The sequence below is a fragment of the Patagioenas fasciata genome, unplaced genomic scaffold (genome assembly GCF_037038585.1).
Source record: "Patagioenas fasciata isolate bPatFas1 unplaced genomic scaffold, bPatFas1.hap1 Unplaced_6, whole genome shotgun sequence".
Classification (NCBI taxonomy): domain Eukaryota; kingdom Metazoa; phylum Chordata; class Aves; order Columbiformes; family Columbidae; genus Patagioenas; species Patagioenas fasciata.
The window spans coordinates 906226-933973 of record NW_027288778.1 but is presented as its reverse complement, the minus strand read 5'-3'; the positions used below and the strand labels follow the sequence as shown (position 1 = coordinate 933973).

General features: G+C 49.9%; 1 protein-coding gene across 1 annotated transcript; it reads left to right on the top strand.

Moving 5' to 3' along the window:
• Window positions 1-190: 190 nt before the first annotated feature.
• Window positions 191-21120, top strand: LOC139826893 (dynein axonemal heavy chain 9-like). The gene is made up of 11 exons (XM_071803277.1): window positions 191-443; window positions 2284-2525; window positions 5278-5413; window positions 6440-6636; window positions 6731-7155; window positions 9150-9372; window positions 11640-11806; window positions 12173-13043; window positions 16070-16200; window positions 17312-17438; window positions 20830-21120. The coding sequence occupies exons 1-11, from the start codon at window positions 314-316 to the stop codon at window positions 21118-21120; spliced, it is 2940 nt and encodes a 979-aa protein (XP_071659378.1). The 5' UTR covers window positions 191-313.
• Window positions 21121-27748: the final 6628 nt, after the last annotated feature.

Below are 27748 nucleotides of genomic sequence, written 5' to 3'. Positions count from 1 at the left end.
ATCAGAGGCAAAGATCAAAGGGAGGGAGATGGTCTGGACTAGGAGGTGTCCAGGCCCTTCTCAGAGCGTACTGCTTTGTGAATAAAACAGCAGGAACCCCCTAAGATCCCCAGAATTGACGGGAGGGTGTCTACCAGGTGAATGGGGAGGATTGTCTCACATTCAGCTCTCTGCCTTGTTTCTGCAGCTGGTGTCGGTGCTGAGGGAGCTGAGCTACCTGTCTGGCAGCCGGCTGGGAGCCATCCCACCCACGGCAGCAGAAATCTATTCCTCCAAGGAGTCATACCGGCAGCTGGCGGCCAACTTGGAGCTGATGGTGAACAGATACAACAAGGTCCTGAAGACAGTCCTGGAGGTCGAATACCCTCTCATACAGGAGCAGCTGTGGGATATTAACTTGAAGCTGAAGAAGGCAGAAGAAACACTCAACTGGAAGATGGAGGGTGAGCTAGCTCTGTGTTAGGGCAAAAGAGGCCGTACAGGATTTCACAGAATCCCAGACTGGTGAGGGCTGAAGAGACCTCTGGAGATCTCCCAGTCCAACCCCCCTGCTCATGCAGGGTCACAGAGCAGATCACACAGGTGGGTCCAGGCGGGTTTCAATGTCTCAGAGAAGGAGACTCCACACCCGCTCTGGGCAGCCTGGGCCAGGCTCTGGCACCTCCCAGCAAACAAGTTTCTGCTCATGTTCAGATGGAGCCTCCTGTGTTTCAGTCTGTACCCGTTGCCCCTCACCCTGGTGCTGGGCACCACTGAACAGAGTCTGCTCCATCCTCTGACACCCACCCTGAGATATTGATCCCATTGATCAGATCCCTCTCAGCTTCTCTTCTCCAGCTCAACAGCCCCAGCTCTCTCAGCCTTTCCTCAGAAGAAAAATGCTCTAGACCCCTCAGCATCTTGGTAGCCACCGCTGGGCTCTCCCCAGTAATTCCTTGTCCTTCTTAAACTGGGGTGCCCAGAACTGGACACACCACTCAGATGGGGCCTCACGAGTGCAGAGCAGAGGGGGAGGATTCACCTCCCTCGACCTGCTGGCCACACTCCTACTCACGCAGCCCAGGTACCATCAACCTTCTTGGCCACAGGGCACATTGCTCATGGTTAACCTGCTCACTTGGGTCTCATCAGATTCCTCCCATGTCCCCAGCCTCCATCACCTGGTTCCCAGTGACAGTTCACAGCAGGGCAGGGGACTCTCCAGCAGAGCCAGCACTGGGGAGACAAAGGGCAGCCCCCAGCCTGCCTGCTCCTTCCCATCTTACCTTGATCTGCTTGGGCTGGGGACAGGATCCTGATCCCTTCAGCTTCCCTCTGGGCTTTTGGGGAAGAGAGGCTGCCCTGTAAGCAGTGATGCTGAGGAAACGGCAAGATTGGGGTTTGTGAGAGCTGGCAAGGCTGGGGTTGAAGAGTCTGCTCCCTGCCCGTGCCAGCCCAAGTGACCCACTGTGTGGTCATGTCCCTGTGTCCCCAAGGCACTGCTTTCTCCCTGAGTTGTGCAGGGACTGGGACCCCTTGGCCCAGCCATCTGGCTTGGGACAGACTTCTCCCGGTGGGGGCCAGGGCCACCTCGTTATCCTTTCCAGCCAGATGAAATACTGTGGTTAGTGGTGAGGTTTGTGCACCGTGACTTTGGGATGATTTAACCAGTGTTCTTGCTTGATCAGTTTTAACTGCAAAGCAGAATGGAGGAAGACAATTTGTTTCCTCTTGGTGAAAGCAAACTGCTCGCTGTTGGAATATATATTTCTGTCATCAGGCTTGTGGTATGAACAGGAACAAGTGTCCTCCCTTGGGAACTTGCAAAGCAGAATTCCTCATGCTGAAAAACTCTTTCTCCATTGCACAACAAAGATGAAGGGACTTTCCTGCAGATGAAGTTCCCTGAATCTAAATGCAGCCCTCGCTGGTACCTTGGGCTGTCACAGCCTGTGTTTGTGGGGCTGTGGGTCCCTGCTCTAGTGACAGTGGCAGGAACACTCAGCCTGTTGTCCTTGTTCTCTCTCTGGTAGCAGATTAAATCTGGGTACGGGAAAGGGGGAAGTGTCAGACGTCCCCACGGTGCTGGTGCTCCTGGCAGAAAACAGAGGCTGCAGCTGTACCATGGATTGTTGGGGTAGGAGGGAGCTAGAAGTGACTCTTTTGGTTGAGGTGGTAAGTCTCTTGTGTTAATGATGGGTGAGAAATACATGAAACCGTGGGGGAAAAGTCTTATGGAGAGTGCACAAGAGCTTGGCCATGCAGCTCTGAAAAAAAGTAGTCAATCATCTCATTTTTTACCAGGTGTCTGGGATCACATCTCCATGGTGATGGATGATGTCCATGACCTCGAGCAGAGGATACAGAAAGCCAAAAACAATGTTGAGGAGATCCAGACCATCGTGGGATCGTGGGCGTCGCCCATATTTGTGAGAAGAGATTGTAAAAGAGAATCGCTGCTGAGCCTGGAGGACTGTCAGGACCGCCTGGAACGGCGTTACAGCCTTGTCCGAGAGTCAGGGCAGAGGATTCATCTGCTGGTGAAGGTGAGGGGGGACCTTCTCCAGGGGTTTGTTGACTCTTCATAGGCTCTGGGTGTCTCTCCGCTCTGGTGAAAATGTCCAGAGCTGCTTCACCTTAAAATTAACTCCCTTAACTCATTTGAAAAACTTACCTGTTGTTGATTAAGGAATACTTTGATGGGTGAGCTGGTACAGCTGAGTGTGCGGGGCTGCTGACCAGGCACCGAGTTTGGAGCAGGAGTGGGAGCCGATGCAGCCCAGTCTGGCTCCCAGTCCTGGTTCTTGTGAAGCCACTAGAGGGGAGTCGTGCATCAGGCTTTGGGATCCTGCTCAGAGGAAAAACTCCTCCGAAATATTCACCTTAAAATGGAGAGGCAGCTGGCTGTGGCTGACCTTTCTGCTTTAGGCTTGTTGTTCCTCTGTGGGAGCAGGAGGTGACGCTGTCAGTCCAGGGAGAAGCTGAGTAACAAGAAAAAAGCTGCTGTCTGAACCCTGGGTTTTTTCCAGTGGCTTTGCCAGAGCTGAGAGTCCTCTTTGCAGAGCAGGAGAAAGCCCAAATCTCTGCGCCTCACCTGCCCAGAGGTTTTAGCGTGTCAGGGACAGCACCTTGGCTGGAAGGCAGATGGATTTTAGGTCCAGCCCACTCCTGAGGGTCACCATCTGGCCTTGGACTCTGGAGAGACTGGGCTGACCCTCTCTGGGACACTGAGCCCTTGTTGCTCACCTTACTTCACTGTCTGCACTCAGCCTTGGGCTTCTGACCCACTTCTGTACCCTCTGAACCCACGGCGAGGATTTTACTACGCCCACGTTGTCCTGCTGCTACAGCTGTGACAGGCTCAACCACCTCCAGCTACACCCAAAAGATGGGAACACTTCCTAAATTGACCGGAGAGAACACGGGGCTGTGGCCAAGGCAGAAGGGCTGGCACCGCTGCTCTGGTGGCTCACAGGGCAGGACCAACTGCAAAGCAGCATGAAGGTCCTGGGGAGGGAAAGGCACCGTGGCCCAAAATAGGATGTCCCCATGCCTCTGTCCTGCTGTGCTGGTCAAACCTGGAGGAACAGCAGCAAAGGGGCCAAGAGCTGGTCTGCTGTGTTTCCCTTGGGTGTTCAGGTCTTCTTTTGAGCAGGGGAGTCTTGAGGCTGCTGAGAGAAGAGCACAGAGAGTTTGGGTACGTGCACCCACAAGCACAGGCAGGACAGTGAGATGCTGGCTTGCATTGCCCTTTTGCACCAGGATGAGGCCTCTGGAGTAAAGGTTCAGTAGAACACCAGTGACAAGGGGGCATTGTCAAATACAAGGGCATGGGACGGTGAAGAGGGGGTGGTGCTTTCAAATGGGCATTCCCATAGTGTTCAGTCCTGTGAAGTTCCCCTTTCTCTTGTGTCAGCAAAATGTGGAGGTGAGTCTGCAAGGCACCAGAGCCCTGGCTTGCTCTGTTAACAGTTTAATCACTCAGCGTTGATGTGTAAAGTTGGGGAGCAGCAACTCTGGGTTGACTCAAGCCCAATTGGCAATGCCACTCTATCTTGAGGAGGCTGAGGCCAGACCTTCTTGCTCTCTGCAACTGTCTGAAAGGAGGTTGGAGCATGGAGGGGGTTGGTCTCTTCTCCCAAGTAGTAAGAGATAGGATGAGAGGAAGTGGCCTCAAGTTGCACCAAGGAAAGTTCAGATTGGATATTAGGAAAAAATAATTCACAGAGAGGATTGTGAAGCTTTGGAATAGGCTGCCCAGAGCAGTGGTGGAGTCACATCCCTGGAGGTGTTAACAAATGTACAGATGGGGTTCTTAGGGACATGGGTTAGTGGTGGAGTTAGGTTATGGTTGGATTCGATGATCTTGAGGGTCTCTTCCAACCAGAATGATTCTATGATCTCATGTGTGCCAAGCTGCCATGCCACTGGGAATGGCACCCTCTCCTGTGTCCCCAGAGATGAAATACAGCCAGCTTTGAACCCCTGGCAGCAGACTGCAAGCTGGACCTTACGTTTTTTTTGAGCCCGTGCCTGTGTTGAGAGCCCCTGGCAGGCTTAGGAGAAAGAGCCCTCAGAGGGCATAGCAAGGCCGGAACAGGATCACGGCAGAGCCTGGGAGGTGCAGGGGATGGATACCCAGGCTGGTCTTGTGGGTGTGGAAGAGGAGACGCAAGAAGGATGGGGCCATTCTGTGGCCTAGAAAACCGTGAATTTCCTGACTGTGAACTTGCCTGGAGGTAAGGAACGCAATAAGCTGAGAAGGGAGGCTGTAAGCCAACCCTTTGTCTTCTGATCCCAATCTTTAACTATTTTCACTTGGTTTATTTAAAAACCCTTTTCTGAATTTTAAAGTTCTCTTGTTTTGAGATGACCATTTGTAGGGCAGAGGTGTAAGCAGTCCACTTGGAAGGACTCATCCACCCAAGGTAACATTATACAGGCCACAAGGACTGAGGCGTCATGCATTGGGATGAGCCTTTGGCCCAGGTCTGCAAAGCACCCTTGAGCCCTTTGGCCTCAGAGAAGAGGGAGGAGAAGGTTGCAGGGCTGCTAAGTCTCTCACGCACTCCATTTTTACCTTGTGATTATTTTGAGTTGCTTCAGATGACAAAGCAGCCCTTGACAGAAGGAGAAAATTGTGGCCATGCTACCAGCAGCAACATCCGTCTGTCTGGTTTCTCACCCCCCGCAGGGCTGGTACCTGTGTGCTCATTGCCATGAGTCCTCAGCTGTGGGCAGCTCTTGTAGGACAGACTCAGCCCCGCTGTATTTCAAAGTGTCGTCTTTTTCTTCCAGGAAAACCAGAGCCTCTTACTTGCAGACCCAGCATCTGACATCTGGAAGGCCTATGTGGATTACGTGGATGAGATAGTTCTGGATGGATTCTTCACTGCCATTGAGTGCTCACTCAAGTACCTCCTCGAAAACACAGGTAACTGCTGGTTCCTCAGCTCTGGCCGTGATACCATCTTCAGTCTCACCAAAAGGAAGTTTCTGTTTTGTGCTTTGACTTGTGGTGGTCTTTCTACTCTGCCTCTTGCATTGTCTACAGCAAGTGCTGGAGGAGCCTCCAGACTCAGAGGGTAACTCTGTCCCCTGGTCACTGGAGCAAAGCCTTGCTCAAGGGAAGGGACAGAGATGACTGTGCACCATTTGCTGGGATTTGTGAACAGACAAAATTGAGGCATCATTCCAAGTCTGTTCTTGGGCATCAGCCATCTCCTGACCTCCCATGCACAAAGCATCAAGGTGACACAACCTTTCGTTTGTGGAGAGTCTCAAGAGTTGGTTCTGTGGATGAAAGACATGAAAGAAAAACCTCCATCACTGAGGAGTGAGGAGAGGGGTCACCAAAGCAGAGCTCCTGCCTAAGGCTGCCACAGAGGGTCACTCTGCTGAGAGCAGCTGTGTCCAGCTAAAGCACATCTTCAGAACGCTTCCCTCCTGGATGTGGAGGCACACTGAGCTGGAGAATTGCATCCAGTTCCTCACCATCTTGTTAAAAACAAGCACATAATTTCACATTTGTGAAACCAGTTGGTGTTTTATTTTTTCATGCCTTTCTCCACTAAATTAAAGAGCCTCTTGGTTCCTGTTGTTTTTCTCCTCTTTAAGTACTTATGCGCTGTAATTGTTCAGCTCTCAGACTCCCTTTTGATTAGCTGAAGAGCCTGGTCTCTTTAAGGCTTCCCTCCACAGCATTTTTCCGGTCCTTAAATCACTTGTGTCTCATCTGTTCTCCAGTATCTCCTGTGGGTACCAGAACACCAGCTGGTTTGGCAGCCTCCCCTCTGCGTTGTATGCAGACACAATGTCACTGGACCCAGCGAGTGGGTGTCCCACCTGCCTGGTGTCCCTGTGGGGCATGTGTGTGTCTTGTGGTGGGATGTTAGTGGTGGCTCTAGATCACTTTTCTCCCCTTCAAAAACAACCTGGCACCTCTGTTCTTCCCTACCAGATCCCAAGGCAGGGCTTCCTCCCCTGTTTGAGGTGCAGCTGGATTTGGTGATCCCAGATTTGATATGTCAACCCTCCTTGGACCCTGGCACAAACGATGGCTTCTACGACGTGGTGGAAGGTCTTCTCAACGACATCTACCGGATCTCATCGCTGGTGCCCAGGCTGGCTGAGCACAGCGGCTTCCTCCACTACCAGGTCCGTGGCTGTGGAGCTCCCTCACGCTGTGTGGCAGTGAGGAGGTGCCACGCTGCCCCCGCATCACTGCGAGCTCCTCTCCTCTTCTCTCCAGGCTGACATGGAGGACATGGCTGACCTGGCCGACATGCGCCATGAGCTGATGGGGCGTGTGCAGGCCGTGACGGCGGCCTGCTGTGATTACCGCAGTGCCTTCGACCACTACTCCTACCTGTACGGGGAGGACAGAAAGGAGTTCTTCCGCCAGTTCCTCCTCTACGGGCACATTCTCACTGCGGCAGAAATCGAGGCCCATGCAGAGAACGGGGTCCCTGAGTCACCTCCCACGCTGCAGCAGTTCCGAGAGCAGATTGACTCCTACGAGAAGATCTATGAGGAGGTGAATCGCATCGAGCCCATCAGCATTTTCCAGAGTTGGATGAAAGTTGATGCTCGGCCTTTCAAAGCGTCTCTGCTGAATGTGATTAAACGGTGGAGCTTGGTGTTCAAGCAGCATCTCATGGACCACGTCATGCACAGGTAGGAACCGTTCTACCTCTTCTTCCCAGAACCAAAGTGGGTTTCTCTTGTGTTGGCTGGGCTTTATCATTTCACACTGATAAGCAAAAGGCTAATACAGGAGCAAGAGGAGGGGGCACACACCCCCTGCCAGCTCCATCGCATCTCTGCTAACTTTCATCCCCTCGTCTCTGCTGGGAGCAGCTGGTCCAGCTGAGTGTGTAAAGTGCAAACAGTTCCACGAACTCGGTACCATCGACATCCTGCGAGCTGATGCTCCTACGACCTACTGTGTGGTGTTGGACAGGATGTCTGTTTGTCTGTTCATCCTGGTCCAACTAATCTAATCTCTTCTAGGGCTCTATGCTTATTTTGTTGAATTTGCCATCAGTAAAGCTGCATTAATGCCATGAGATACTTGCTCCGTTTCTAAATGCAGTGCTCTTTTGAGTGCACTCTTTGTAAAAAAAGTAATTTGGGTTGCCTGGCATGAGCAGTCATGGGGAGGCAGTTTCAAGGTTACAAAAAGGAGGAGCTTTGGATGTAAGTTTTGCATTAACATGTGTTCCCTGCTCTGAATAGCTGCTCAGCCGCCTGGTCTCTGCAGGATGATGTGTTAGGTGATTTATTTGAGTAGTAGCAGCTGAAGGATGCCACAGGGCTTGGATGCTTACGAAGAAATATTTACAGACATATGTACTAGTGAAGGCTGCTGCGTGTGGTGGCTGCTGTGATCTCTTGTGTTCTTTTCAGCACGATAATTCCTGTGCAAAGAGGTTTTTGCATAGGTTAGAACAGGCATTTAGGAGTTCTTATTAAGAGCTCCTGACTCAGCAGTTTAGTCTTTAATAGGTGAAGTGTTTAGGGCTATGTTTTGGTCCAGCAGCATCCACAGAATTTAAGCGGGCACTTCAAAAGGAAGCGTTTTGAGAAGGGAAGAATGGAAAGGACCAAAGATCCAGGAGCCCATCAAGCTCTGCTAACAGTGTCCAGCAGCTGGTGAGATCAAGAAGCAGGTAGGGAAACTTCCCCCAAATAGTCTCCTTGTCTCTAACCATTCATACCTGAGGACTTTGAGAGTCATGGGTTGTACCTTTGTATCTAAAGACCTGGATGGATTTTTTTTTCTCCCACAAATGTTCGGTTGCTTTTCTGAACCGCTGTGAATTTTTAACATCTGCATCCTTCTGCAGCAGAGACTTACCCTCTGAAATAAGGCAGCGTGCGAAGAAGAATCCCTGTTTGTTGTAGCTTTACAACCTACCAGGTTCATTTGTTGAATTCTTGTATTGGAAGAGATGACATGAAAACTGTCCTTTCACATTCACTCTCTTCAGACCACAGACCCGAGCTCACAGGTCTCCCTTATAGAATCATAGGATAGAGTCATAGAATCTGTTTGGTTGGAAGAGACCATCAAGATCACAGAGTCCAACCATAACCTAACTCTGGCACTACCCCATGTCCCTGAGAACCTCATCTATATGTCTATCCAACCCCTCCAGGGATGGTGACTCCACCACTGCCCAGGGCAGCCTGTTCCAAGGCCCGACAGCCATTTCTGTGAATAATTTTTTTCCTAATACCCAATCTGAACCTCCCCTGGAGAAATTTGAGGCCATTTTATCTTATCACTTGCTACCTGAGAGAAGAGACCAACCCCCTCCATGCTCCAACCTCCTTTCAGACAGTTGCAGAGATCAGGTCTCCCCTCATCTCCTGTTCTCCAGGCTGAACAGCCCCAGCTCCCTCAGCTGCTCCTCGTAAGACTTGTGCTCCTCAAATGCCTTTTCTCCAACCTGTGAAGTCCCAACCCATTTATCCGTTCCTCACAGGAAGCCGTACCACATCTATGGATCCCTGTGAGCATGAACTGTGGTTCTGATGCCCTCAGCATGTTGCCATGTGATGGGCAGAGTTAGCCAGGCCTTTCCCTCTCCGTGCCAGTCCAGCTGCCTGGATGATTCCGGTAGGAACTGCTCTCATTTGGTGCTTTCCTGTTTTGTGTTCTACAGCTTGTCTGACCTGGACGAGTTCATAAAAACTGCTGACAAAGGTTTGAGCAAAAAGGTTGAAAAAGGCGATTATGATGGTTTGGTGGAGATCATGGGGCATCTCCTGGCCGTTAAGGAAAGGCACAGTGTCACCGATGCCATGTTCGAGCCCCTGAAGCAAACCGTCGAACTGCTGAAGACGTACGAGCAAGAGCTGCCGGAGGAAGTCTATAAGCAACTGGAGGTGGGTGAAAAGCTGCGGTGGACACGGCGGTTTGCCAAGTAGCCAGCGTCAAAGAGTATGAGCTTAAGAGCATTGCAGGAGTATTTAAAGCCCCACTCCCTGTCATTAGAGGGCCTCAGTGGATAGTATTTTACTATTGTGGGATGTGCCTTAATAGCTCTAAATTTTGGAGTTATATTGAGGTTTTTCTTTTAAAGCAGAGATTAAGCCTTTTGTTATGTATGAAAAACATAGAATTGCCTGCTCCAACTCTCAGCGATTACTCTTGAAAAAAATTAATGCATTTTCAAATACATTTGTTAATTAGTTTGAATTATAATTATTTTTAAATAAGCCAGTTCTTGGCAACTGTGGAGATGGGAAGGATAATGTTGGCAGAGGAGTCGCCTTCTCATAGGACTTCAGTCCTCCACTAGGTCTATAACACCCAATCTGCTTGACCCAAAGGACATCACTGGGAGCACGTTATGAAAGTATTTCAGCACCTTTCCACATCTGGCCCTGATGAATCAATTTTTCTTTGGGGAATTCTTCTCATTTCTGGACAGGGGACCATGAGGTGAAGGTTGGAAAAGCCTGTGGGATGCCCAGCCAGCCTTGGGGAACTGGCAGCAGTCACCATGTTACGGTGGAGGAGCGTGTGGCTGCGTACTGATGGATACCCCTTAGTCACGGGGCGTTGTGTGCAGAGGGCTCTGTGTAGGACACCAGGTTTAAGGCAGAGCTTTTTGGGGAGAAGTTCCTCCCTCTGCTGCAGGCTTGGATGGGACCTGAGCGGGGTTCAGCAATCCCCCAGTTTTCTGCTGGTGCAGCCGTGATCCACGGATGGTTGTATCACCAAATCTGACACGGGTAAGGGTCCTAAAGATAACTGGATTCCTACAGACACCCTGAAAAACAGAAGAGCTGCATTAAATGAATGTTTTGGCTGCTACAGCAGCTTCAGTTCAGCATAAAAAATGGTGCTATGGGGAACCCAGCTCTGCTGATTCCTCTGCCCAAGAGCTGCTTGCTTGGTGCCTGTTTGTGCGTGTAGATTTGAACAACTGATTTATTTTTCTGACAGAAGAAATGAGGTATGCAGGGCAGCCATTCAGATGGAGGAGATAACAAAACAGTTTCGTTCTTTCTGGCAAGTGACAGCAACACATAGTTGAATAATTCATTCACTGCTGTACACAGTAGGAAAACCAAAGTAAGTTCCTCCAGGTACCGCTCCCTCCATGGCCATGAAGATGGATGGGCTGGAGCTGATAGTTTGTATGAGAAGGACAAGGAAGCAGCTCCATGTGTGCCCTGCTATGGTCATGGATAGTGATTTCTACAGAGACTGGAACATGAAGTGCCAGAAAGAGACCCCTCAGGAGGGACTGGCCCTGCTCTGGCCGCCTCTGCTGCCTCCAGGTTATTTCGCTTCTTTGCATAGTGTTGGTGCATCTCCATTAGTCTTCTCAACTATGTGCACTGGGATGAAAAGAAGCCCAAAGTCTTTCCTGTAGGCTGGCACAGTACCTGGGGAAGTGGGAGAGCAAAGCTGTGGGACTTGAGGACAGCAGAGCCCTGGCTGGTGTCACTGTCTGGGGTGAGGATTTGGCTCGAGAAGTCTAGTGAGAAGAGAAGAAATCAAATCTCTTTCTAAATAAAATCCCAGGTGCAAAGGGTGGATTGTTAGCAGTGCTGTGCACCAGCAGCTTGGATGCAGTCCTGAGAAAGAAACTGTCTTATTTAGTACTAATATTATACAGGCAGGCTGGAGGGATTTGCCCCAGAAAGCTCTGTAGAAGTCCTTCTGGCATAATATCTTCTGCTCTAAGAGCTGGCTGGAAATTTCCCAGGCTCTGTTTCTTAATTAGCTCTGGGAAGCCGGACGATCTGATGAACTTGCATCCTCAGCCCACCCTCCTGCCTCCAGCCAGCTCTGGGTCCCGCTGGGCTCGGTGTCAGGAGAACTGTGCTCTCTCAACCACCGAGCCATCCTGGGAGCCCAGGATCTGGTCTGGGACCCTTCTTCTGAAGTTATTTAACATGTTTTTGCAATCAGAGCAGTCAGTTTTAAAGTCTCAGTCTTCATTCGTCTTCAAAATTGTGGATAACTGATAAGTTTTATCCCAAATTGTGTTTAGCTTTTGCATCACAACAAAACTTCCTTGCAGTTTTAGGCATGGAATCTGTTGCTTTTCCTGTTCTGTGATTGTCCATAAACAGATCAGTCACATCTTATATCAAATAGCAAATACTGCCTACCGTCATTTAAATTTTGCTTGCAGGAGCTGCCAGAAAAATGGAACAATATAAAGAAGCTGGCGATAGCTGTGAAGCAGCATGTGGCTCCTCTGCAGGCGAACGAAATGACAGTTGTGCGCAAGAGCTGTGCGGCGTTTGATGTTGAGCAACACAGATTCAGAGAGCGATTTCGGAAAGAAGCACCATTCAGGTACAGTGAAATTATAACATCAGAGAAGCCCTGAGGAAGAAAAGCTTCATGGGATCATCTCGGAGTGTCCTGAGGATGTGTTCTTGAACCCTTGCATACATTTCCTACCTGCTCACGGTGTTGTATCTGTTATGCCCTGGGTGTTTTGTCCCTGCAAACACTGTAAGGTGTTAGCAAGAGATTCAATCTGGATGCTGAGTGCACAATATTGCTTAAAGGGGTTGTCAGCAGTGCCATGTGGCTGCACCATCAATGGGTACTATAGATGTATCATGTCTGCTTTGTGTCTCAGAGGCACCATTTGTTTTATGTTTTCTTTAGAAGTTGTTACAATATCACTTATGAAGAATGAACATTTCTTTCTAGGTTTGACCCCAAAAAGCCTTATCAACTGCTGGATACAAAGCACATTGAGATTAAACAAATGGAGTCAGCCATGACCTCGATTTATGAATCAGCTGGTCTGTTTGAAGTCATAGTGCCAGACTATAAACAACTGAAGCAGTGCCGAAAGGAGCTGTGTCTTCTCAAAGAGCTCTGGGCTATGATCTCCCTTGTGGGCACTTGCCTTGATGACTGGCAGACCACCAAATGGGCGGATATTAACGTGGAAAACATGGATCTGGAGTGTAAAAAGTTTGCAAGAGAGATTCGGAATTTGGATAAGGAGGTGAGGGCGTGGGATGCTTTCACTGGGCTGGACAGCAAGGTGAAGAACATGCTGACGGCCCTGAAAGCTGTGGCAGAACTTCAAAATCCCGCCATTAGGGAAAGGCACTGGAATCAGCTGATGCAGGTGACGGGTGTGAGGTTTGTGATGGACTCGGACACCACGCTGGCTGACCTCCTGAAGCTCAACCTCCATAACTTTGAGGATGAGGTTCGTGGCATTGTGGACAAAGCGGAACGAGAAATGAGTATGGAGAAAGTCCTGAAGGAGCTAAAAATGACTTGGAGCACCATGGAGTTTCAGTATGAGCCTCACCCCCGGACGAACATCCCGTTGCTGAAGTCAGACGAGGAACTCATAGAAACTGTAGAAGACAACCAGGTGCAGCTGCAGAATTTAATGACATCCAAATGTATTGCTTTCTTCTTGGAGGAAGTGTCCATATGGCAGAGGAAGCTGTCCACAACAGATTCCGTCATTTCTCTCTGGTTCGAAGTGCAGCGTACGTGGTCTCACTTGGAGAGCACATTCATAGGCTCAGAAGATATACGGGCACAGCTTCCTAAGGTATGAAATCCCAAATCCTATTTTTCCTGTGTGGAAAGCGTTGAAGAAGAGCCTCCATTACACAGAAGAAGGTTGTCTGTATTGCCGTGTTCCCCCAAGCAGGACTGTTCTCTTGCTGCATTGCTTTCTTGGAGGCTCCCTTAATGCTACAGCAGTTTCCCCAGTGTTGCCCCAGGCTGTTTTTGTACTGTTGGTTGTGCCTGAACCCTGCTGAGAAACTGTTTTTCCTCCCCTCCACCATTGCACAGCAGATGCAGAGTTCCTGGAGGCTGAGCAGGAGGCTGCTGGCTTCCTTCAGTGATACAGGCATGTTCCCTCTTTCCTTGGAGGGGAGAAGACGGAGATAATTACTCAGATGGTGCAAATTGTCAAATCAGAGCTGGACCAGGCAGCTTTGCAGTATCCGCTTCCCTGCCTCCAGTGCTGGTGCAGCAGGAGAGCAGCTCTTCTCCCACTTCAGCTTCAGAAAATTGAGCAGAGTTGTCACTGATGCCCTCCTCAGGGTTGTGACCTCCTCAGGGCTGTCTTTGAGTCCAGCTTCCAGTCTTATTCCCTATTCTCTTGATTATTTAGAAAATCTTCCAAGCTTGTTCCTGGCCCCGCTGGACCGCTCGCAGCCCTGTGGAGGAACCTGCCTTTCACTCACGAGTGACCCACAGTTGGCTGTGTGACCCCCGTCCCTGTTCACGAGCAGCATCGCTGACAGCACCACTGTGGGACGAACACCCACGAGGGGATGTGCGCAGCCCATTGACCCCTGGACAACACACTGTTCCGTCTCCAACCCTGCACTCTGCTCTGCTTGGACTGTTCCTCCATCTGCTTCAGAGAGCACGCTGTGCTGAGTGTCCGGGGGGCAGTTTTTGGCCCCTCACACCAAGAAAGCCCTTGTGGTGCTGGAGCAAGTTGAGAGAAGGGAATGGAGCTGGTGAGGGGCTGGAGCACAAGTGTGATGGGAGCGGCTGAGGGACCTGGGGGATTCAGCTGGAGAACAGGAGCTGAGGGGAGACCTTCTGATCTCTGAACTGCCTGAAGGGAGCTTGGAGCCAGGGGGGTCGGGCTCTGCTCCCCAGGAACAAGCGCCAGGAGCAGAGGAAACGGCCTCAAGTTGCGCCAGGGGAGGCTGAGGTTGGATGTGGGGAACAATTTCTTCCCCAAAGGGCTGTGGGGCATTGGAACAGGCTGCCCAGGGCAGTGCTGGAGTCACCATCCCTGGAAGATGTATAGATGAGGAACATGGTTTAGTACTAGATTTAGGTTATGGTTGGACTCAGTGATCTCAGTGGTCTCCTCCAGCTAAATGATTCTATGATTCTGGGCACACCTCGCTCACTGGGCAATATATACAGGTGCTGATAACCAGTGCCCTGAGGCTGTACCATGTGCCAGCAAGCTCTTAATATCCAGGAGCTATCTAATGTCATGTATGAAATTGCATCATGATTTACATTTGCATCCTGCTGGGCAGCTGTCTGCATCTCAGTAGCTGTCTGGCAGTGGTATGAACCATAGAACCATAGGATGTCCTGACTTGGAAGGACCCATCAGGATTGTCAAGTCCAACTCCTGTCCCTGCACAGGACACCCCACAATTCACCCCATGTGTCTGAGGACGTTGTCCAGTCTCTCCTTGAACACTGTCAGGTTGGGGCTGTGACCCCTCCCTGGGAGCCTGTTCAGTGTCCAGCACCTCTGGGTGAAGAACCTTTTCCTCATGTCCCACTGACCCTCCCTGGCACATCTTCTGCCATTCCCTGGGCTCTGTCACTGTCACAGAGAAGAGCTCAGCCCTGCCCCTCCTGCTCCTGCTGAGGAACCTGCAGCCCCATGAGCTCTGCCCTCAGTCTGCTCTGCTCCAGCTGAGCAAACCCAGGGACTTCAGCCGCTCCTCATACGGTTTCCCCTCCAAACCTTCACCAGCTTCATGTCCCTCTGGACACTCTCCAGTAGCTTTATCTCCTTTTCTCCTGTGTCCCCAGCCCTGCACACAGTGAATGCTGCAGGTGAGGCCGCCCCAGCACAGAGCAGAGCGGGACAATCCCCTCCCTGCCCGGCTGGCCGTGCTGTGCTGGATGCACCAGGACACGGGGCCCTCTTGGCTCCAGGGACACAGGTGGCTCAGTCAGCAGCTTCTCTTCCGTAAAAGAAAGACTGAAGCTCAAAGTCTCTGTAGCTGAGCACCCTCAGGATGCATCCAGGGCTGGGGGGATGTGCTGACAGGCTGTGGGATGCTCACCTGGAGCTGGATCTGTGGCGTGAGTGTAGGGAGGGCTCAACCTTCCAGATGGAGCCTTGCTCCTGGGGCTGAACACAGGGTAGCGTGGAAGTGTTACCTGGACTGCTTGGAACACTTGTTCAGTGTCCCGCCTCACTTAGGAGGCCTGACCTGGGAAGAAGGGAGGAGCAGAGATGTTTTGAACATAGCTTGCTTTATTCTTCAGTGTTTAGCTCCAGAAATTCAGAGTCCCTGTTAGATATGGAGCATAATTGTTGATGTGGGCCTCCGGTGCTGACGTGGGGTTTCCATACCCTCATTGAAGGCAAGGCAGGGCTCTCCTCTACAAGAGTCATCATACCCGTTTTGTGGATGGGTGTTGGGATTCCTGTGCTGTAGCAGGAGGGGAGGAGTGCACTCACATGAGGCTGGGAGCCTTTCCACGGTGTGGGAGCATCTCCTGCTGCTGCAGCCAGGGAAACTTGGTACTTCACCTGGACATGGGAGAGAGAGATTTATGAGGTTTTCCAAGGGGAATTAAATCCCATGAAAATGGTTGGTCCTAGACATTGCCTCCTGCATGGAGCACTTTATCCACAACCCCTTTGGGATACAGCGACAAGAAGGCAAGTGCCTGTTTGCAGACCAGTTTCAGGCAAGTCAGTGGAAGAGCCATTCTGGAATGGTGGAGGGGTCCCTGTCTGCACTGGACAGAAGGTTTTCCCCTCAACCCAAAGACAGCACCCAGAGGATGGAGACCTTTAGCACAAAATCCATGTTTTACCATGAACATGTTTGTGTTGCTTTTTAGGACTCCAAACGCTTTGAAGGGATTGATGTGGACTTTAAAGAACTGGCCTATGAAACTCAGAAAACCCCAAATGTGGTTGAGGCCACCAATAAACCAGGTCTGTCCCAACAACTGGAGGACATTCAGAGTAGGTAGGTACAACTTCAGTCCCAGGATTTTGTCAGAGACTGGGATCAGCTCTAATAAGTTGGTTTAACCTGTGCTCCAAGGCTTTCCTTCTGGACTGTGCGTTCTTTGCATTCACACATTGAGTCTTTTTATTCATGATCCATCACCCTGAAGCCCCCAAGGTGGATTCTGGCTTTGCGTATGTGCAAACTCTTATCTTGAATATTGATTTGCACACATACAAAGCTAGGCACTCAGTTGGTTTTAATAACATGTGGCCTCACTGCCACCCCAAATTTGGTGTCTTAAATATCTATTTAGCAGTCCAAGCAGGGATATCTGCAGCAGAGCTGATCCCATGTGCTTTAATTAACAAAATTATCTTTGTGTGTGTACCCTTCCCAGATGGTATAACTAAACTCCCTGAGAAAGACCTTCATGTCCAGAGATGGATACAGTTCTCACCTAACATATGAGCTACTCTACCTGGAACACACCTAACAAGTTAACGTGATAGCTGTTGTGTCAGTAATAACTATCCATTTAAAATAGAGATCTAATTTTACTTCCTAAACAGATAAGGCCCGTGTTCCCCACAGAGGACTAACTGCATGTTATTTATGAACTTTGAAAGCTCAGCAGCAGTTTAACATGTAAACACTGAGAGATTCATTTTAGAACGGAGCAAACAAGTTTCTTTTCAGGCTTCACAAGCACAAAAAGCTGAGTAGGTTTGAATCAGACTTTAAAATGTGCTCATTAGAATAAAAGCAGTTTTGGAAACTTTCATCCTAGTGTGAAATCACCTGTGGCAGTTGAGAGCTTGTCTAAAACAGTAAGTCAGACTGCAAAGCCTTTCTAGCCTCTTCTTCCACCTGTGTTTCTGCTTTTTGGTGAGGATTCTCTGACTCTTTGTCTGTTTGACCCTTGGGAGTGGAGAGAGATCTATGAGTTACTATGTGCTTTGTTATCTATTTGGAAAATGCTGTAAAGGACCAGCCTGCAGGCTCAGCTCATGTCTGGCATTTCCCCATGGGAGGGGAGAATCTGCTCGATAACCCAAACTGTAGCACGACACATTAAAGGATATTCACCCGCCTGTCCTGGGCTCTATTTTTCTGCTCTTCTCCCCAGGTTGTCCCTGTGTGAGAAGGCTTTGGCTGAATATTTGGACATGAAAAGATTGGCCTTTCCCAGATTTTACTTTGTTTCTTCAGCAGATTTATTGGATATTCCTTCCAATGGCACCAACCCACAGCTGGTAAGCCTTGCACTATGTCACCTTCACATTTTCCAGCTGTCAGTAATGTCAGGGTGGAAGATGCTGTCTAGGGACTCAGCTGTAGCTTATCCTTTCTTGAGTGCCTTTTCTCCCACCCTCACTTGGATTAACAATAACTCTTTCACTGCTGGCCTTCATCTGTCGTCTCTGAAAGGCAATGCGCACACTGTATGTTGTCCCATCTGTCCCTGGTGATGCTTGCAGATGGTTCTGAAAGCACTGCACAGAGCAGAGCTATGTTCTTGATACCATAAAAACAGTGGGTTTGTTTCTGCTGGGATACAGTGAGGTTGGGGGAAACCATTTCTTGAGGATCTCAGCCAAAACTTGTTGCTGAGCTTGGTTCCCCAAGCTGGGATGCCAGCAAACAGCATCTGTTGTTGAAAGAGCCACAGACCGATCATTCAAATGTGACAGTGTTGACAACCGAGGGCTTGGAGACGTCTCTGTTTTTAGGCAGAGGAGACATCTGCTAGTCAGCCACTCCTTCCTTCCCCCATGCAAAGGTCTTTGGGATGGCCTGTTTACAGGGGAAGAGCAGAACACAGCCTGGAAGAGGTAAGACAGCTGGTGGTCAGACAGTGGCTGTGGCCAAGGCAGGACTTCCTTGGGTTGCCACCCACCCCTGCACAGCTCTGCTTGGCCTTGTTTGGGACGCATCTTTTATTCAGAGGTTGGTGCATAAAACCAGTCAAAACGTTCACAGCAAAAGGCGAGTGTTGGATGATGAACAAAGTCCTAATTCTGTCTTTTGGTAGCGAGTATTTTCACTTTCTTCAGGCTTTCCACCGTTTTCAGTATTGATGTGAGCACAGGAATGGAGCAGGTTTGCATGTGTATTTGGAAATGCTGTTGTTTACCTCTAACCTTTAACGCTGCTTCTATCTGTGTCTGCTGCTGGGTGATTTCAGCCCACAGAGTATCATAAATACATAGTTGATTGATATTTAAAATGAAGAGGAAAAAAAAACACAGGAAGCAAAGATACTGTGTTGAAATGCTCTGTTGAGTAAGAAGAAATTCCTGGTGTTTTCTGTTATTCAAAAGTATTTGCAGTAAAATCAAAGTAAATGTCAAGCAGTATCATACATAGATACACTCTCAGCCTTCCCAATGTAGTTTCAAAGTCTGATGATTCCTAAAGGAGGATTAAATACACAATGACATTATCCTCGTGAACTGGGTGCTGAACTTGTGCAGATTCAGGTGCGCTCGGGCTCTGGCAGCAGGATCGCAGCGAGTGCTGGGGTTGTGTCCGAACCCTCCAGACTGGACAGGGTCTGGGAAGGGGCAGCTGGGGATTTGTGACCAGAAGCTTCTAGATGTAAGAAAAAGTTTCTACGGTTTACTTACGGTTTGAAAAGAGATAAGCTTATGGCCTCAAGATACGCTTAATGGCCTCAAGTTGTGCCAGGGGAGGTTCAGATTGGATATTGTAAAAAAATTCTTCCCAGAAAGGGCTGTGGGGCATGGGAACAGGCTGCCCAGGGCAGTGCTGGAGTCACCATCCCTGGAGGGGTTTAAAAGACATTTAGACGAGGTTCTTAGGGACATGGATTAGTGCCAGAGCTAGGGTATGGCTGGACTTGATCCTGAGGGTTTCTTCCACCCAAAATGATTCTGTGATCTGGGGGGATGCTGAGTGCCCTGTGCTTCTCAGAGTCACTTAGCACCTCCCAGGGTTTGGCCCTGCTTGTATGTGTGTGAGAAGCTGCGTCCACTTGCAGCACAGCTCATGAGAGGGAGGGTTGTAGTTCTTTGTGAGTCAGTGAGTCAGAATTAGATGGACAAATCCACCTCCACCCTTCCTTCTCTGAAAGCATCAGAGCATTGGGCATCTCACGCAGAATCCCAGAATGTCAGGGTTGGAAGGGCCCTGGAAAGCTCATCCAGTGCAATCCCCCCATGGAGCAGGAACACCCAGCTGAGGTTCCACAGGAAGGGGTCCAGGGGGTTTGAATGTCTGCAGAGAAGGAGACTCCACAGCCTCCCTGGGCAGCCTGGGCCAGGCTCTGCCACCCTCACCGGGAAGAAGTTTCTTCTCAAATTTAAGTGAAACCTCCTGTGTTCCAGTTTGAACCCATTGCCCCTTGTCCTATCACTGGTTGTCACCGAGGAGAGCCTGGCTCCATCCTCCTGACACTCCCCCTTTATATATCTGTAAACATGAATGAGTCCCCCCTCAGTCTCCTCTTGTCCAGCTCCAGAGCCCCAGCTCCCTCAGCCTTTCCTCACACGGGAGATGCTCCACTCCCTTCAGCATCTTGGTGGCTGCACTGGACTCTCTGCAGCAGTTCCCTGTCCTTCTGGAGCTGAGGGGCCACAACTGGACACAATATTCCAGGTGTGGTCTCCCCAGGGCAGAGCAGAGGGGCAGGAGAACCTCTCTGACCTACTGACCACCCCCTTCTAACCCACCCCAGGTCCCATTGGCTTCCTGGCCACAAGGGCCCAGTGCTGGCTCATGCTCACCCTGCTGTCCCCAGGACCCCCAGGTCCCTTTCCCTCATTTCTCATCTCCCCTATGGGAGTTTTTCTACCTCTCTGCTGTAATTGAGAGAGGCAGCTCCTGTCTGGGACTGCTTTGGGAGCTTCCCCTTTCTGTGGGGACGTCAATCCTAGGAGAATCTCACCTTCATTGGCGTGGGGCGCGCAGTGATGCAGTTGTGTGTTACGCAGTGGTCTGGAAGAAGTGCTGGTGACCTGCTCAGCTCCCAGCAGGCAGATGCTGATGTTGAGAGCCCACAGCATCTCCCTGTTGGCTTTGCAGACTCAGATGGAGGTGAACAGGAAAGAACTGAATTATTCTTTTCCTTCTGGAAGAGTGCTTTTGGTGAACATGGTTGTTCTATAGGAGGTCTGGGCTGTTTATCATAGGTCTTAGGCAGAAATAAAGATCTTTCTTTTCCATGAAAGAGAATTTAGGATATTTCACTAGCACAAAATCAGTTTCTAGTAGTGGAAAAACAGGAAAGTTCATAGTGAAGAAAGCTCCACGTTGTGCTGAGAATAGGATGAGGTGGAGAAATGGCTACAGACTTCTCATCACTACATGTAGGGAAATTTGGGGTAGGAGTCATGAGGTGTTTCAATGTTTTCTATGCTTTTGCTCTGTATGGAAGATTTCCCAATGGAGAAACATGATTTATTAAGGCATGTCTGTTTTCTAAATTACGTAGAAATAGGTGGAAGTATTACAAGAGACAGCAAGAGGCTTTTGTTCGCAGTATGTTGGCCACATTTGAGAAGATGTGGTGCTACCTAAATATCCAAGATATTTTGTTAACATGATTTTGCTTGTGACATGTATAGTGATCTTCATTCCGCTCGTCCTATCTCGGTTGCTTTATTTACACAACCCGTTTTGCAGGTGCAACGTCATCTTTCCAAACTCTTTGACAGCTTGGCCAGGATGAAATTCCAGCTGGACTCTGAGCAAAAGCCAACCAAGGTTGGCCTGGGAATGTACAGTAGAGAGGAGGAGTACGTCAGCTTCAGCGAGCCCTGTGACTGCAGTGGGCAGGTGAGAGGGAAGTCCTTGTCTATCAGAACTGTCCGGTGGAGTCTGCTCCCCTGCCCCTCGTGTGAGATCCCTTGCCAAGACGTCATAGAGCTTCACTGCTCTCCCCTGGTGCATGAGAAAAGCTGGAAGAGGTGGTGATTTAGTACCTCCTTACACCACAACCTTTCGTGTCACTCTGGATAGGTCCTCACTAAGGGGGGACGTGGATGTCGCAGTCCACTGTGAGAGAAAGAGCTGTGCCATTTTTCTGACTAGGTTTTTAATTTGATTTTTTCTAAGACCTTTTGAAGGTTAGTCTTAAAGCTTGCTACAAATATCCTCGGTGAGGGAGGGGATGCAGACTGAAAAGAGACTAAGCTATTCCATAGTACCTCTGCACGGGTGTGTTTGGCAGGAGAAGGCCTTTTACCTGTTTCTCAAGTCTTCATCATTTCATACCACGAGTGAAAGTATGAAATGTAAGAATCAAGCTACTGCTCAGCTTATCTATCCTGGTAGTTTCACCTTTCTGCATGGTCTATTACAGGAAGCTAAAGTACGTAATACCGGCTACTGAGCTCCCCAGCAATGGAGCTTGCTGCGTTCAGTCTGTCTTCTTGTTGAGGGCTTTGCCTGTGAAATATGAAATTCAGCAGGAATTGTGTTCCCAAGTTTGGCAGCATCTTTCTTCTGCTGCTGGCAGACTGCCCACATCCCACCAGGGATTCTGTCATGGCCTGGAGGTGGAACACACCTGACCAAATTATTCATTGACGGAGTTCATTTTGGTTCCTCCTGTAGCTAGAGTTCAAGAAAAAAATCTGTCTTCTGTTCTTGGTGTCTGGAAGTAGATGCTAATCCTACAGTACCAGAATTAGCCAAATCTACCCAGTCTGAAGGAGGCTGTGAGGTTTGGTTAACTCATAGAATGTCCTGAGCTGGAAGGGACCCACCAGGATCATGGAGTCCAAGTCCTGTCCCTGCAGTGACAACCCCACAGGTCACCCCGTGTGTCTGAGGACGTTGTCCAGTCTCTCCTTGAACACTGTCAGGTTGGGGCTGTGACACCTCCCTGGGAGCCTGTTCAGTGTCCAGCACCTCTGGGTGAAGAACCTTTCCCTCATGTCCAGTCTAAAGAGAACTGAGATGCTTGCCTCATTTCCTATCTTCACTAATTACCAAAGGCACTTAAGAAGAGCAAATGTGTTACTGGGATTTAATCTCTTTTCCAGGTTGAAGTCTGGCTCAGTCATGTACTAGACAGCATGAGGGCTACTGTGAGAGATGAGATGACAGAAGCCGTCATGGCTTATGAGGAAAAACCAAGGGAACAATGGCTCTTTGACTATCCTGCCCAGGTATCTGCCACTGCTTCTTATCACCACTCAGGCTGGCTCGTGGAAAGGTAGCTCTTGGGTTCCCCATCAGTCCTGCCCTTCCCTTCTTTCAGCAGCTGTGGACAGGCATGTTTCTGGCCTCCGCCTTGCTATCCAGGAGAGAGGGAGGATGAGTTGTCCTTTATCCTGGCGGTCTCCTGATGGAGTTTTCAGGCTGAGCTCCATGCTCTGGTTGGGGCTCTTGGTTGGGTGACAGAGCCCAGGGGCTTGGGCAGTGCAGTCTGTACAGCCAGAGCAGTGAGAGGTGCAGCAGGAAGGCAAAGTGGTGAGGCCTGATAAGAGTGAAGAGCCCCTCAGATGCACCTCTGACAACCTCGTGGTCTCCAACTCTTCCTCCTCTGCTGTGTCAGGCATGTGAAAGGTGCTGATTTACTTATAACTAGCTGCTAAATGTGCCTATCACTGATATGGTGTTTTAAATGAATGTCATGGAGCAGATCCTTGTTGTACTGTCTGCTGTGACTACTGTATGAAAAAATACTTAATTTCATGTCACGGATGTTTCATCCTTGATCTCCCTGTGGATCCGACACTCTTGAACATAAGGAAGCTTTGGTATTTTCCCTGATACTGAACCAGCCTATTTCCCTAGGTGGCGCTTTGCTGCACCCAGATCTGGTGGACAACCGAGGTTGGGATTGCCTTTGCCAGGGTGGAGGAAGGCTACGAGAATGCGATGAAGGAATAGCACAAGAAGCAAGTGACCCAGCTGAACACCCTCGTTACCATGCTGATCGGGCAGCTCTCCAAGGGCGACAGACAGAAAATCATGACCATTTGCACCATCGACGTGCATGCTCGGGATGTGGTGGCAAAGATGATAGCACAGAAGGTTGGTGTTGGCAGTTCAGCACAGTTCTGTGGGTGCTGGAGAGGGGGCTTCAGGGGGCCCAACCACTGGCCATTCAGATCACTGCCGGTCTCAGTGGGAGACGTATGACTAAATTTATTTCTACAGTGTTTGTAGTAAGTGTGCAGAAAGCCCCTGTAAGCCTGCAGAGCTGTGCTGTGTCATGGCCCTGCAACACCAACTTGTAGTTGCTGCAGATTCACACCAGGAGTGAGAGCGCGGCACTGCGTCCTGGTGCCGAGACATGTGCTGGTGGATGATGGTGGTGTGTTGGGAGGCTGCTGGACTCAGTCTCAGTTTTGACTTTAGAAAGTAAGAAAAAGCATTCAAGCTTTGTTCTTTGTAGCGTCCTTTGTCTGGTGTGGGGCCACAGGGACTTATGTGGGACTCCCTTCTCCTGCAACACCTCTCCCACACTACTCCCCTGTCCCTGACACCATGCCAAGTGTTTAGCCTTGCAGGTGGGTGGGAAGATGCCCTGAATGTATTGGGTTGTGGCTCTTCCCTCATCTGTGTCATCTCAGAGGCAGCCAGGCTGCTCACAGGGTTTCTGTCTTCAAGGCTCAGCTGGGCTCAGTGGTGCCTCGGTCCAGCCTGGGGTGAAGTGATGCATCTGGACCTGCCTGCTGGTTGTGCAGAGAGCGCTGGCCGTGCCTGTCTTTGTCCACCTGTCCCAGTCTGTTTCCTTGGTGCTGTCTGCAACCTCTTCCTTGTCTAGATGGCCTCTGCTCCTTCTCTCACTCTGGTTGCGTTATGAGACCTTCTTCATGACTTGCTGCTTCTTAAATCTATTCAGGAGTCTTTTTGTAAGGCTCTTTCTCTTGGCCATTAATTTTTTCCTCTCCCACCAATGTGGTCACTAATTTGGTTCCTCCCCTTTACTGATGGGAGATGGGGAGGTGACATTTCTCACCGCATTGCAAGGAGGCGGCCTTCCTCACCACACCTGCCTTGCAGTGAGGACCAGTCATCCCCCATGAAAATTTTATAGCAGTCGCTATTTTGGCCCCCGAGCTGCATGTGTCTGGCATCCCCGGCCTTCCTGTGATGGTGTTTGTGGGTGTGTTGCAGGTGGACAATGCCCAGGCCTTCATTTGGCTGTCACAGCTCCGGCACAGATGGTCAGATGAGGAACGGCACTGCTTTGCCAACATCTGTGACGCCCAGTTCCTGTACTCCTATGAATACCTTGGCAATACCCCTCGGCTTGTGATCACTCCGCTGACCGACAGGTAAGTCCCTGGGACACAATGTCATAGCTGGGCTTTGCCACACAGGTAGAGAGAGAGATGCCAACCAAAGATGGATTTAGTTCAGACACCTGTATCCCTCTTGTTCTGTCTCCATGTCCCAGCACTCCAGTGGTCGAGCTCTAACTCTTATCTGGTTTTTGGTGGTACCCTCTGGGGAATTTGTACATCAGATCCCTGGGTGGGATTCAGCTCACACATTAAAACACTTGTGGGTGTCTTCCTGTGCACAAGATGTCCACAGTCCATAAAGCTGGTGAGTCTAGAGAGCTTTCATCCCATCTTGAAGCAGACATCTACCTGGTTGCCTCAGTGGGGACACCTAGGGTTACTTGAGATACTCTGTGTTGTCCCACCTGGCTTCCAGCTGCCAATCCAGAAGTGTAAAAGTCTCCTATGGACCCCTTGTCATATCTCTCCACCCTATGTGACATTTCAGCAACCAAGAGCATCTCAGGTGGCTCTAGTCACCTGTGTTAGTCAGCTGCGTCAAGCCCCCAGGTATCATCAGGTTTTGTTGGCTATATTGACTACACCTCTGTGGCTTATACAGGTAGTATAGATACTCACATGTGGACACCACCCCAGTGTCCATCATCAACATGATGGAGAAACTTTGGGACTTGCTGCAGCTTTGAGTTGGGTTCACTCACAGGCCACCTGAGCAGGTTTCTGTCAGTGACAGGTCTTCCAGAAAAGCTGTCCTTTTCTCATACTGCCTGAGATGTGCCCAATATCCATGAGTTGTATGAGGATCCAGAGAGAACACAAGCTGGACATGAAGAGGTTTGGGCAGACCTTGGTGGAAGATGAGTATCTCTTGGAGAAAACAGAGCTGAGCAGAGGTGGTAATTAATGCCAAGAAGGCTTTCAGCTCAGACATGACCCCTGCTCACGTACAGCTTTTCAGAGGAGAGGCTCTGCTGAGTGCAATGCTCTAGTGCTATTGCCCTGCAGCCCACAGTTGACCTATTGGACATATTTCCTTTTTTCATTCATCATTCACTGTGGAAGATGTTACATCACCCTGACCCAGTCACTGCACCTGACCATGAGCGGAGCACCTGCAGGCCCTGCGGGCACTGGCAAGACGGAGACTACGAAAGATTTGGGGCGAGCCCTGGGCATCATGGTGTACGTGTTTAACTGCTCCGAGCAGATGGACTACAAGGTATGGCTCCCACCTCGGCTGCAGTGCGGTCACATGGGGCTGGGGATGCTCAGGGCCCGAGCAAACCTGAAGGATGAGAGTAATCCAATGGTACCTGGGGTGCATTAGGAGAGGTATGACCAGCAGGTCAAGGGAGGTTGTTCCTTCCGCTCTGCTCTGCCCTGGTGATGCCACATCTGGAGTTGTGTCCAGTTCTGGGCTCCCCAGTTTAAGAAGGAATAACTGCACAGAGTCCAGCAGTGGGCTACAAAGATGCTGAGGGGTCTGGAGCTTCTTTCTTGTGAGGAGAGACTGAGAGAGCTGGAGCTGTTGAGCTGGAGAAGAGAAGCTGAGAGGGATCTGATCAATGGGATCAATATTTCAGGGTGGCTGTCAGAGGATGGACCAGACTCTGTTCAGTGGTGCCCAACGCCAGGGTGAGGGACAACGGGCACAGACTGCAACACAGGAGGCTCCATCTGAACATGAGCAGAAACTTGTTTGCTGGGAGGTGCCAGAGCCTGGCCCAGGCTGCCCAGAGCGGGTGTGGAGTCTCCTTCTGTGAGACATTGAAACCCGCCTGGACCCACCTGTGTGATCTGCTCTGTGACCCTGCGTGAGCAGGGCTTGGACTGGGGGATCTGCAGAGGTCCCTTCAGCCCCCACCAGGCTGGGATCCTGTGATTCTGTCTTGTTGCGTGTTGAATGACGCCATTGTGAAGACAGTAAAAAGCTCCAGAGACTATATGGGACTGCAGAGAGGAGCAGTGCTTCCCAACACATCTGTGGGGTGCAGACAGGCCTGATGTCCCCTGCCAGCCCTCTGAGCTGGCCAGACCCAACAACATCCCAGCCCAAGGCTCAGAGTCAGCGCTGGGCTCCGATGATAAACCCCTGGTGTGGACATTCAGTTAATGCTTGTTCAAGAAACCGTATTTGACTATTATTTCTAGTTAAACCAAGATGTGGTAATTAGCTCATCTGTGAGGTGCCTGTTGTGGAGTGATTTGGAGGCGGAAAAGGAGCAGGAGAGAGCAGGAGGAGAGTTCCAAAGTCGTATCCAGTCCTTCCACCAGGATTTTGTATGAGGGAGGGACTGAGGGGATGGTGGATGGTTCACTATAGAGAACAGGTGCCTGTGCTTATATCTATGCGCAGGCTAGTGAGCACAGAAGTTACAAATCCACATTGTAAAATATCGTTGAAATGATTTTCAAGTATTTTAGCTGCTGGCAAAAGGATTCTCATCAGAAATGTTGTAAAAATCACAACCTCAGTAACTTCACGCCATTCTGCTCGGGAGATGTGATGGCCAATGAACCCTTGCCTTCCTTCCCCATCAGAGGCAGGGCCTGATGACCTGTAGTTGTGTACAGGTTGTTTTTGTCATGTTTTTGTCACGTCACACAAGCCTGATCCTCCATCCATTGGGTATTTTCAACTTTCCTCTGTGTTCTTCAGCCCCACTCGTACAATTTTCTAGCTCCTACCTGCCTATTCATTGAGAAAACCTGTGCTCCCATCTAGGAATATAGCTTGAAACCAGCATTAATAAACTTGTTTTCAAAGCATGTCTTTACTTCTGTCTGTGGAGGTGGAAGATAATTTGATGTTCCCTTCACTCTCTATTCATTTTCAAAGAGTTTATGAAATATGGAGTCATCTTTTTTTCTTAGATATGGAAGAGCAGGATGGTGACAGATTACCCTGTGTGGCATTGGCCCCTCGTGCTGTTATAATTGATCTAATTCAAATTTCCAGTGATGGAAGTAACAAATGATTCTTTTTGAGGGAGCGTGTGTATTTGCTGAATTTCTAAGAAAGTTTCTGGAACACAGGCCAGTAAATTCCTTCAGTGTCTCCCGCATGCCTTGTATCCTGCTTGGAGGGGCAGGAAGGAAATGATGGAGTTTGAGCGGGATGATGGCGTTTTTCCCATCTCATGAACAACTTGGATTTCAAGAAGTTGGTGTCCTTCACCAGGAGGACACTGTGTCCTTCATCAGGACACTGTCCCCTTTGAGGTGAAACAGCTTTTCCATATGAGCAGTTTCTCTGTCAGCATCACTGCACTGAGTGGGACACTGAAGGGCGAGTCCCTGCTCAGACTCTGGAAAGGAATAAAACTGAAAACATCCCT